Below are 12,692 nucleotides of genomic sequence, written 5' to 3'. Positions count from 1 at the left end.
CCTCCTCTTTGACCTCTCCGTCTCTGTCTGGACAGTTGCGAGTCCGTTGATGTTGTTGTGTAGCCTCAGGCTGACCCCGTTTGTCCAGAACTGTGATCAAAGACCTTCCGACCATCCCTGTACTCTTTAGAAGACCGTCTCGGATTCGGTGGACCCGCAGGCGTGGTCATCTGGTTGAGAAGCTCACTTTTGCAACTACTTGGTTTCCGGTTCAGTCCCACTGCATCCTCGGGCCGACCAGAACCTTGTGAGTGGACTTGGTAGGTGGAAACTCAGAGGAAGCCCGTCGTGTGTGTGTGTGGGTATGTCCTAGTGTCTCCATCCCACCTCCACCTGACAACCATTGTTAGTTTATTTACATCCTGTAACATAGCAGTTCGACAAAAGAAACCTATGGATTAAGTACTGGAATCGATGGCTGTACCCCAGCATGGCCGCAGTCCAAGGGCTGAAACAAGAAAAAAAATTTTTTAATAAATAAATAAATAAATAAAGCGGCCCACACTTTTCCGTTTTCAAGATGTGATACTAGAACAGATTCTTTGGCTATGGTCACCTTAGGATCTAGTGTGGCGTGTGCGATGCTTCTAGTAAGTTTACCGAGATCTGGAAGGGGAAAAATTGCAAATAATTTTCGTTTTCTAATTCATGACTATCAAAACATGACGACCTTGTCCGTCTTTGACTTGGCAGTTACATTCTTGAAGTTCTTAGCGTGAATTCCTACTCGTCGGTCAATGCCCTCTCCTTCCAGACTAGCGGAGACAGGTGTTGATGTGTTTTAATAATTATAGAATACCTATAGGTGTTCTTTAATCCTGGATTATTTCTGGTCGAGTAGCCGTAAGATTGAAGAAATTCCAGCTTTGACCATCTTGTCTTATATGAGTATATTTTGAAACAATGTGGCCGTGGGGCAAGAAATTTGCTTTCCAATCATATGGTTCTGGGTTCAATCTCACTGCGTGTCGCTTTGAACATGTATGTTCGGCTATAGCCGCCAGATTGACCAAACCTTGTGAGTGGATTTGGTTGACGGAAACTGAAAGAAGCTCGTCGTGTGTCTTTGTGTTTGAACCCCCACTATTGTTTGATAACCGCTATTAGTTTGTTTACACCCCCGTAAATTATCTGTTCGGCAATAAAGCTCGATAAAATAAGTGCCAGCCTCTAAAAAGAATAAAAACTGGTTTTGATTTGTACGATTAAATCCTTCGATGCGGTGCCCCAGACAAATAAAAGATTATACGCACAAACTGTGTATTGTGTGTGATTTGAGAGGAAGTTTGCTGCTCTTTCTAGCAGATATTGTAACAACATAGCGGGGTCACTCGGTGGTTTAATAAGTACGAGTGATATACTGCGGTACACTTAGTCGACCCATTTGGACCAGTCCTTTCCCTACAACCAGAATGGCTTTGTGCGTTTATCTTTGATAACTTTTTTTTTTTTAATAGGAAGTGATCGAATGTATCGACTTCCTGTTTTAGTTTCTCAGATATAAATTCTTTCTACTTTGTTAACAAGGCCAGAGCAGTTTTAGTTGGAAGGGATAAGACAATTACATCAATCCCAGTACTCGTCTGGTACATTATTTCATCTAACCCCGATAGGATGAAAGGCAAAATCGACCTCGGTGGAATTCTGTCCGATGAACGAACAATTAATTCTGCCAGCTCACCGCCTAATAATATAAAAATGATTTCACATTTTGGCACAGGGTCGGACATTTTTGAGGGTACTTCGATCCCTGTACTTGACTGGTACTTGTGTTTTCTATCCCGAAAGGATGAAAGGCAAAGTCGACCGCAGCAGAATTTGGACTCGGACTATAATAAAGACGCACTAAATGCCAATGAGCATTTTGTCCGGTGTGATAACGATTCTCGGTTCTGCCAGTTCGCTTCCTTCCGCCTAATAATAATTGCTTCATTCAAATTTATATATCTATAATGTGTGGGTGTGTTTTTGCTATAGGGGGCATATGGCCTAAAATTCTGTGGAAGGGAGTATTAGTCAATTACTGGACCTCGAAAGCACGAAAGGCAAAAGTCGACTTTGGCGGAATTTGAACCCAGAATGTAAAGACGGACGAAATACCGCTAAGCATTTTGTCCGGCCTACTCACGATTCTGCTTGTTCGACGTCTAAGTAATAATGCTTACAAATTTTGGCACAAGGCCAGCAACTTTGACTGGAGGGAGAATTCGGTTGCGTCAGTCCTTAGTACTCGGCTGGTATTTATTCTATCGACCTCAAGAGGATGAAAAGCAAAGTCGACCTCAAAACATTTGAACTCAGAACATAAAGCTGGGGAAAAATGCAGCTAAACCTTTTGTCCGCTGCGTAACGATTCTGTCTGCTCGCCATTTAATAATAATAACCACTATTATCCTGTTTTACTAGCCATTTCTGTTTAAAATTATATATAAGCGCAGGCGTGGCTGTAAGAAGTTTGCTTCACAATAACATGGTTCCGGCGTGGCACGTAGCCTCGGGCCGACCAAAGCGTTGTGGGTGGATTTGGTAGACAGAAACTGAAAGAAGCCCGCCGTATAGTGTGTGTGTGTGTGTGTTTATCCTTCGCTACCGATTGACAACCGGTGTTGGTGTGTTTATGTCTCCGTACATTAGCGGTTCAGCAAAAGACAATACTGGGGTCGATTCGTTCAACTAAAATTCTTCAAGGCGGTTATTCCAGCATGACCGCAGACTAACGACTGAAACAAGCAAAAGAACGAAAGAATATATGAGAAAGAGAGAGAGAGAGAGGTTTATACATACGTAAGTACGCGCGCGCGTGCGCAATGTGAAGTAACGTTTGCGTGTCTGGATGGGTGTCATATTAATGTTATATTTTCTGCATCTCTTTCATTCGTCAGCTGCCGTTAGTGTTGTTGCACTTAGTCCCTAGGTCAACCCTAACATGTTACCCCCTACGACCCGCTTTTTTTTCAGATTTAGTTTATCTCTGCCACATTATCAAAAAGAAAACATAAAACTATTTTTCTTTCTTTTTGTTTTGTTTGAGAAGACGGTAGATTTTGTTTTAATCTCTTCCCACTTCCCTGAAAATGCTTGTTGCGGTTTGAAAAAGGCTACAAGGGGACTTTATTGAGGACTTTGGCTGGAATGCTGGCGTAAACTTGTGTGAAACTGATGCGGTTCTGCAGTTTGAAAACTGATGAATGGGAGATAACTGTCGCAATGATCAACAGCTGATTGGGAGTTGGTCTTAGGAAAAGGTGTTGCCCGGGCTGACTCCTCGATATAAATGAAGTTTAGAGTGAGGACTTCTTTGGGTCTATGTGTGTGTGTGTGACTGGAGAAGACTTGCTCTATTCCTAGACCCCTTCGTTTGCTATGCACATATTATGTATAGATATAAGCGCAGGCGTGGCTGTGTGGTAAGAAGCTTGCTTCACAACCACATGGATCCGGGTTCAGCTCCACGGCGTGGCACCTTGGACAAGTGCTTTCTATTTTAGGCTGACCAAAGCCTTGTGACTGGATTTGGTTGATAGAAACTGAATGAAGCCTGCCATATATATATCAATGTGTGTATGTTTGTGACTGTTTGTTCACCACCACCACCACCACTTGACAACTGCTGTTGGTGTGTTTATGTCTCCATAACATGGTGGTTGGGCAAAAGAGACCAATAAAATAAGTACTATGATTTGAAAGGTAAAAAGTCCTGGGGTCGGTTCGTCCCTCTAAATTTCTTCAAAGCAATGCCCCAGTGTGGCTGCAATTTAATGACTGAAACGAGTAAAAGATAAAAGATATGTATATGAGGTTTAGAGAAAGAGAACATTCTACAAGTTGACTTCTTTGGTGCATGTTGTTGTTGTTGTTATGTCCCAGGTCATCTTTGAGATTGAACAGGCATACAGTGAAAGATGTTCCAGCTTTGGCCATCTCCACTTCATTTCATTGTTTTTAGAACTGCATTATCCAATGTGTCATTTCTTTCTCTTTTGTAATCATGCTGAGAGAGAGGGAGAGAGCTTTGAGAGAGACTTGGCTGCTATTTCTAGCGATTTGTGTGACCATGGAGGTGAAGTCCTTTCCTTGTAGGCCTTTCACAATACCCATAAAGCCAGGAACTTTTCAGTAAAGTTGGGACCATGTCAAGTTGATCTGTGACATCTCAACCTGTGTTTTTACTGGAGACAGACGAAGGACTGACTCCAATCAGCAATAAACAGCCTTGGTGGTTGCTGGTGCTGCAGATTAATAGCAGGATGTGTGTGGCATGTCAGGACTCCTCAACTTGTTTTTTGTCCATTGTGACAATAGAGAGACAAGTTTTTTTAATGAACTCTCCTTTTTCACCCCACCCACCCCTCACAGACTCCTCCTCCTCATTCCTGGTCTACACAATGAATCAGAAGCTAGTGAGACAAGATCTAAAGTCACAGCACAAATGACAATGTGTGCCATTGTGTGGCTGAACCAGCAGAAGGTCATTAAGGTCACATGACCTTCAGACATTGGAAAGAATGTTGGGAGAGGAGGGGGCAGTTCACTGCAACACACACACACACACACAAACTACTTCACAAATGACATGTGCTAACAAATACAATAGCAATCCAGTTAAGTGTTTTATACATAGTTTGTGTGTGTGTGAGAGAGAGAGTGTGTCTTCTATAGCTGCAGGATGACTGGAGCCTTGTGAGTTGATTTGGTTAATGGAAACTGAAAGAAGCCTCTGTTATAATATGTCGTGTGTGTGTGTGTATGTACTACTGTCTCTTTGTTTGCAGATGGATGGTTGTAGCATGTTTGATTTTTTTTTTTCTCTTCTTTTATTATTTTTATACCATTCCATTGGATGGCTTTCTTTTAGATGAATACATTGTTGGTGTGTACGTGCATAAGAACAAGAAGTTTTGCTTTGCAACTATGTCACTTTAGATTGAGTTTCACTTTGTTACAGGCCCAGACTCACCAATAACTTGCGAGGGAATTTGATTGACTTGTGTGTGTGTGTCTGTGTGTATGGCTAAGCAATGTGCTTTGCAACCATGTCACATTATGTACTGTTTCAGTCCATTATTGCCCCAGATTGGCCAGTACCTTCTGAGTAAATTTGATAGGTGTGTGTGTGTGTGTGCACAACTGTTGTGTTTGTCTTTCACCATTTGACAACCAGTGTTGGTTTATATCTCCATAACTTAGCAGTTCAGCAAAAAGGAAATGACTGATAGAATAAGCACCAAATTTTAAAGTAAGTGCCAGGTTCAATTTGGTCAATGAAGCCCTTTGAGACAGGGTCCCAGTATGGTTGCAATCCAATGACTGAAACTAGTGAAATGGTGTATGTAAATGCCAAAAGATATATGTGCAAAATTTTGTAGAAGGTCAGCAATTGACCCTGAGTAAAGTATTTTCTGTCCCTAGAGCGGGACCATCATAGTGTTTTGGGTAGGGTGAGGCCTGACAGTTGTAGGAAACTTTTAGTATTAACCTTTAGCATGCTTAGGTGCATCATGGTGCAGTACAAGTTTTCTCCCCTCTACCTGCAGGCACATTGTGTTGTATTGAGAGGGAAGAAAACTCTTACAGTGACATGATGCATCTACATCATGCTAAAGGTTAATGTGTTGTCTACAAGTAAGGATGTTGTAATTAATGAAAGTCTGTTTGTTTGATGGTATGTGCCTTGAGTGTGTCAGGTGTGTTGTTTAATGAAACTAAGGTAACTTGTCGCTCCCCATTAACAAATGTTTACAAGGTCTTACAGTAAGTAGGGATAATCTTTGGTCTTTACATATATCCCTTTTTTCAGGAATCTGAAACCAGTCAGTCATTTTCTAGTAACCCATTCCCGTCCCCCACTGCCCCCCACCCTGTTCTGTGTTTTAAAAGGTTGCCTATTCCAATGCAGCTGGTTTGTCCACCACCATCTGTTGACACTGATGGCATTTTCTGTCTGCAGCCATCCATCTCCAAGTGCTCTCCATCTATTTCCCCCCCAAAAAAAATTTAAGAGTATTAAAAAATTGTGTTATTAGCAACAACCCAACCTGCAGTCATGTTATTGTAACAATTGATGTTGAAGTTGATGATGATGATGACACACTGCAAGTTAGCCCTCCTCCCCCTTCTCTCCTCTCCTTGTTCCTATTTCTGTGTGGATTTTGTCCTGAGAAAAGAAGCCATGTCTTTATGGAAGGCCTAGAGAAGTGGTGAGCAGAGAACTGGTCTCATTCAGTTGGTTGATAAGGGACTTGAATTTTGACAGGTCATACGAAAGAGGGAACCGAGGATGCGGGAACCGTTTCCGACAAGGGATCATGGTATGCCGAAGCCAAGAGGGACCACTATGTTTGGATCGGACGCTGAGAGCAGCCACGTGCGAAAGATGACATCTTTTGGAGGGGTGAGTGACACTAGCAGAAAGAAAGCGAGAGTGAAGAACTGCTGTCAGAGAGCTCCTTTGAACAGCAAACCTGGTGATGTATAGTGGCTGTAAAAGAGAGAGGCTGAAAGATTATAGTTATTGCTAAGAAAGAGGTTGGCAAGAATTTGATCAACAACTATGACTGTACTCGTGAATCGGTCAGCAGAGATCTGCAGTGATTGGATACCAGTAATTATGTTCATAGGTGACAAGAAGGCGTTCAGCACAACTTGTACTTTCAAGTCTGTGACGCCGCTGAGTGAATTTAGCTCAGAATTCGGCATGGGTGAGGTGTAATTAAACTTGGATTATCTGCAGGAGGAGACTAAAATCTGGTTTGAGAGGAGCATCAGGGTTCTAATCTTGAACTGTGCACAGTGGTGGCTTCGTCCCTGCGCCTCATTGCAACCCGGTGCATTTAAGCAGCTCTGTTTATGTCTGCACCTGGTATAATACAGAAACCAATAATAAGTCTCCGAGGACCACGAGCCAATTCCTTGTGTAGTTAACCAGTTTGGCACCTCCGATTACCCTGCATTAATGAAATCACTTTGCTTAATTTTAGAGGAATTTCTCTCTAAATCTCATTTATGTATTGTCATTTGTTTGGATTAGCTATCCTACCCCCGCCCCCCTCTCTCTGTCTCTCCCTCTTACTCCTCTCTCTATCACACAGTCTACCTTCAGTGTTATTTCTAGTTTTAGGTTCGTTAAGCAAGTAAAAGGATTAATCTACCTGAGATAAGGGAACAACAACAACAACAACAATAGAGTGACCATCGCATTTGTCTTTTTCTAGCTGAAGAAAGAAAGAATTGAACCAATGACTTCAAGCCAATGAAACACTCTGCAACACCACAATGCTTCCACTACCTAAAAATATATATATGGGTATGTGTATGTGTGTGTGTGTGTATATATATATACATGTGTGTGTATGTGTGCGTGTGTATATATACATATAAGGATACGCACACATGCATACATACATACATACATATATGTATATATATATATATATATATATATATATATATATATATATATATATATATATATATATACCACCTGTAATATCAGTTTATAGTTAGGTGAACGTACTCAGCTTTTGAGAATTGAATCTGTTACCTTGGACAGGGACATTATGGAATGCCTGTCAGAATATGAAACCCTAACCTCTTGGTTGGCTGTTCTCTGTTCTACTGACTTCTACTAACTTGGCACAAGAAAGGACATCCAGATATAACCACACGTGTTCTCTCACAGCATTCAAATATACACAACACATTTAGAATGTAATTACCACTCACAACTCCATAGCACTGTTCATAGATTTTTTTTTAAACACATTATTATTTCTTGTCATGAAACAAAGGGAAATGTCTATTGTGTTACACAGGTAACTGAATTAATGGATTGTTCTACAGAAACCCATGAAGTCCCAGCATTTCAGATTTTTGGATAAAGGTTCCGTTTGCTTATACGAGATCACATTTAAGTCCAAAGTGACCATCCAACCGACTCAGATTCACGGAAGCACTTGTTTATTCTCTACTGACTCTAAATATTATTTTCAAATTTTGGCACAAGGCCAGCAATTTCAAGGGAGTGGAGCAAGTCTCTTCCATTGACCCCAGTACTCAACTGGTACTCATTCTGTTGACCCTGGACGGATGGAAGGCAAAGTCGACCTCAGCAGAATTTGAACCCAGAACTTGCAGATGTATGAAATGCTGCTAAGCATTTTGCCCGGCTAATGACTGGTACCAGCTCACCGCCTTTACTGATTCTTGATATCAATTCCCATGCAGTTGATATGGCCACCATGACTCTCAGACTTCACAGTCAATGTGGAAAAATATAAAAGAAAGCAACCTGGAACATTGGATGTGTGTGAGAGAGAAAGAGAGACTGCAACAGCCCAAGCTACAGCAGGAAACACATGGGGATGCATTGAATGGATAAGGCAATGATTGAATGACATCCAAGTCCTGAAGCTAACCATGAAAGAAGATTAAGTAGACCGTGTCTGATTTTACAGGTCTTCCTCACACCAATGTAACCACACAAAATGATAAAGGATGGAGATAAAAATGTTGATGGACAGCAATTAGGAAAATGACGGCACTTCTGACTAAGGATTTATTTGCTGTTTGGATAATTTTATCTAGTAATGACTTTTAGATAATACGATTAACAGCACTGGACTGTGAACAGGTTGACATCCAGGGAATAGGATTTAGAAAACTGCTGGGTGCTTCTATTATGTGTTACTTCTCCTCTTTTCTTGTGGTTTACTTTAAAATAAGATTTTATTTTAAGTTGTACAGCTGCACTGTAGCTTTGGAACCCTTCACGGGAATGACGTGAATCCTATGACTGGCTTAGCTACTAAATTTGGATGATGGAACAATGCAATATTTCCTGAAGAATATCTGCATTTGTTAGGAAAAGGATAATTTAGATGATTCTGACAAATTAATTCTTTTTTTTTTTTTTGCACACGCTTAGTTAATGATATAATGATTAACATAGTAATTAGAGGAATAACAAAAAATATAGCAGTGAAGTGCATCTTTGAGATTTCCAAAGTACCACTGAAGGAAGGATGTCGTCTTTATAATATAGTGTGTTGTGGGTCAATCAGTTTGACAGGAATTAATCCCTCTCTAGATTATTGATTTGGGCTCAACTTACATCATGCAAGTAAAATTGATTCAGTAAAGAGCATCAAAAGCAACAAATAATGAGTGCTCAGTTTGCACAATTCACCACCAAAGTGCAGTACTTGCACAATAGTAGCATTACGCTTTCCATAATATAATAAAACGCTGCAGACATAATTAGTGTGGAGGGTGCCACCAGCATGTTTCATATACCTTTCTCCTTGCCCTCCTCTTCCCTCTCCTTACCCTCCTCTTCCATACTCGTTTACCTACAATGGTTTACCTGACTGGTTCTCGCCTACCTGTCTTTCCATCTCTCTCTCTCTCTCTCTCTCTCTCACACTCTTCGTATCATGTTACTGTTTTAGTAAGGAAACTAGGTGTACAGTACACTCAAGCACACCCAGTCTGAGATTGAACTCTCAACAATGCTTTTACTGTCTGCTTTGTTTCTTGTCAGGAGCAGCAGAGTGGGTAACTTATCAGGCTACAAACTCACAGCTTGTGGGTTCACATGCTCCTGTGGGTATCTGGTCGTGTGTTTGAGCAAGGTTTTTAACTTAACTTAATATGGAGTGTTATGCTAAGATATCAGACCTTCTGGGAAATTTTCACTGCAACGTACTGGTATCCTATCCAGGGTGAGATTTTCATCTTCTCTCATCCACTTGAGGCTGCAAAACTCAAGAGTTAAAACATTGGTTTCATTCTGTGAATCTCTGTGCTGTGTGAATCGATGTTCCGTGTCCATCTGCCTCTCTTTCTACATCACTGCTGAACCAAGTGGTCAAATGGACAAGGTATTTGGCCTGTCATTGCTTTGGACATTACCTCTTTTCTCCAATTTGTGATGAAGAGGCCCCAGATCTTCTGGTGATGGAACTTCTGACCCTGTGATGTGAGATTAGACTGTATATGAAGATATTTTTTGTTTAATTTTATTGTTGTTGTTTTGTTGTTGTTATTAATTATTATCATTGTTGTAATTGTTGTTGTTATCATTATTCTAATTATTATGAAGGCAGCGAGCTGGCAGAAACGTAAGCATGCCGGGCAAAATGCTTAGCAGTATTTTGTCTGTCTTTACGTTCTGGGTTCAAATTCCACTGAGGTCGACTTTACCTTTCACCCTTTCAGGGTCAATAAATTAAGTACCACTGAAACTCTGGGGTTGATGTAATCATCTAGTTTCCTCTCCCAAAATTTCAGGCCTTGTGCCTTTAGTAGAAAGGATTATCATTATTATTATTATTATCATTATTATTATTATTATTATCATTATTATTATCATTATTATTATTATTATCATTATTATTATCATTATTATTATTATTATTATTATCATTATTATTATTATTATCATTATTATTATTATCATTATTATTATTATTATTATCATTATTATTATTATCATTATTATTATCATTATCATTATTATTATTATTATTATCATTATTATTATTATTATTATTATTATCATTATTATTATTATTATTATCATTATTATTATTATCATTATTATTATTATTATTATTATTATTATTATTATTATTATTATTATTATTATTAGGCAGTGAGCTGGCAGTGTCGTTAGCGTGCTGGACGAAATGCTTAGCGATATTTCGTTTGTCTTTACGTTCTGAGTTCAAATCCCGCCAAGGTCAACTTTGCCTTTCACCTTTTTTGAGGTTGATAAAATAAGTACCAGTTACGCACTGGGGTTGATGTAATTGACCTACACCTTCCCACCAAAATTTCAAGCCTTGTACCTAAAGCAGAAGGGATTGTTGTTGTTTTTGTTGGTATATTAAAAGAAATCATTATTATTATTATTATTCCAAGGTTGACTTTGCCTTTCATCCTTTCACAGTTGATGAAATAAGTACCAGTTATGCACTGGGGTCAATGTAATCGACTCAGCCCCTCCCCCAAAGTTGCTGCCCTTGTAGCAAAATCTGAAACCATTATTACTATTATTATTATTAATTAATTCTAGTTTCATTTCCCTTTTTCCCCACCATTCTCCTCTTTTGTCTACTTTGCAGCAACAAGAACAAGATCCGACCAATTTGTATATTGCCAATCTTCCGCCATATTTCACTGAAGAACACTTGGAGAATTTGTTCAAGGAATATGGAACTGTGATTTCGACAAGGATTTTACGGAAATTGGATGGCCAGAGTAGAGGGGTAGGGTTTGCACGGATGGAGAGCAAAGAAAAATGTGAACAGATTATTCAAAACTTTAATTCCAAAATTTTGGCAGGTAAGCATATCTTTTGTTGTTGATGATGATGATGATGATTAACTATGGAATGCCAGCTCGCAGTATTGTTGCGTCTGTCTTTTACCAATAGCAGGAATTGAACTGGAGATTGTAAACCAAGGAATCACTCGTCCATTTTGTTTCACTTTCGCTGCTGGCTGACGCCTGTAGATTTGTACGAGGGGGTGCTGAAAAGTTCCTGGCTTTAAAGGCATCGCGAAAGGCCTGGCTGGAGGCCCAACCTTCCAACTTCTTTTACAGGCCTTAGAAAAGCAGAAGGACTGCTGCAATAAGTGTGTGAATCTGAGAGGGGAATGTGTTGAATGAAATCATAATTTACCTCCTCTCTTCTGTTTTTATTTTATTTTCTGTATTACAACTAGGACAGTCATGTGTCTCTACAGCATGGCACCTGTTTCTGTCCCTCTATCATACTTTATACTTTTCATCACCAGGCACAAAGCCACTTTCTACAATGCTAGTCTCTCCACAACACCATCATCACTCGGCTGAAGGTCCTGCCTTGCAAATTATTTGAGTGAACCTCACTAGTGCTGGTGCCACATAAAAAGCACCCAAGTGGTTTGCATTAGAAACGGCACCCAGCAGTAGAAACCATGCCAAAGCAGACAACTGGAGTTTGGCACAGCCCTTTGGCTTGTCAGCCCTTATCAATCTGTTCATCCCATGCCAGCATTCAAAACAAATGCTAAATGGTGGTGGTGATGTTGTTGATGATGGTGACAGTGATGATGATGAAGAAGAAGAAAAGTGACTGATATTTGTATTTTTTTTCCTTCAAAGCCTTTTGTTTTTGTCTTTAACAGGTGGCAATGAGCCTCTTTTGGTAAAATTTGCTGATGGTGGCAGTAAAAAAAAAGCTCAATATCAACAAAACCGTTCCTGGACAGAAAGGGCTGATGCCAACAATTATAGCTATGTAACTGTGAGTATTCCTTCTTTCTTTTAACTCTTGCTTTCCAACATGGATTCCCACATGAATAACTAGCCCTGTCTGATTCCTGCTTTCTCTGAGATAATAATATGCCCTTCTCTATCTCTGACAAACAACTTCTTTTCGCCCATTGCATTATCATGACAGTATATTTCACCCCCACTGCTCTAACGTCACCAATGAAGACCTTTGCCAAATGATGGCAGATTGACCAGAAAATGAGCACCAACTTGTAGATGCTTGAAAGCTCATTTGCTGTGCTCGAGAAGACCTGCCCACCACAACAGAATTGTGGCAGTGGGGAGGGGGTGGTTAGTAGGGCTCACTGAACTTGAAACCTGAAGCAACTTATTTTTCATTTGTATTATTCCTGCATAATAACTGTCATCTACCC

At 40.0% G+C, this 12,692-nt stretch overlaps 1 protein-coding gene across 8 annotated transcripts in view; it reads left to right on the top strand.

Annotated features, from left to right (window-relative positions):
• The window catches only part of LOC106870514 (RNA-binding motif, single-stranded-interacting protein 2), a 158,947-nt gene that overhangs the window by 137,573 nt on the left and 8,682 nt on the right, over window positions 1-12,692 (top strand). For 7 of the 8 annotated variants that reach the window (XM_052977257.1, XM_014916630.2, XM_052977255.1 and 4 more), the window contains 3 exons: window positions 6,254-6,391; window positions 11,124-11,343; window positions 12,171-12,289. In XM_052977257.1, coding sequence (XP_052833217.1) covers window positions 6,254-6,391; window positions 11,124-11,343; window positions 12,171-12,289 — 477 coding nt within the window. The remainder of the gene's footprint in view (window positions 1-6,253; window positions 6,392-11,123; window positions 11,344-12,170; window positions 12,290-12,692) is intronic. The other variant, XM_052977258.1, reaches the window with a different exon arrangement.

Source organism: Octopus bimaculoides, chromosome 27 (genome assembly GCF_001194135.2).
Source record: "Octopus bimaculoides isolate UCB-OBI-ISO-001 chromosome 27, ASM119413v2, whole genome shotgun sequence".
Classification (NCBI taxonomy): Eukaryota; Metazoa; Mollusca; class Cephalopoda; order Octopoda; family Octopodidae; genus Octopus; species Octopus bimaculoides.
This window is presented reverse-complemented; position numbering and strand designations above follow the sequence as displayed.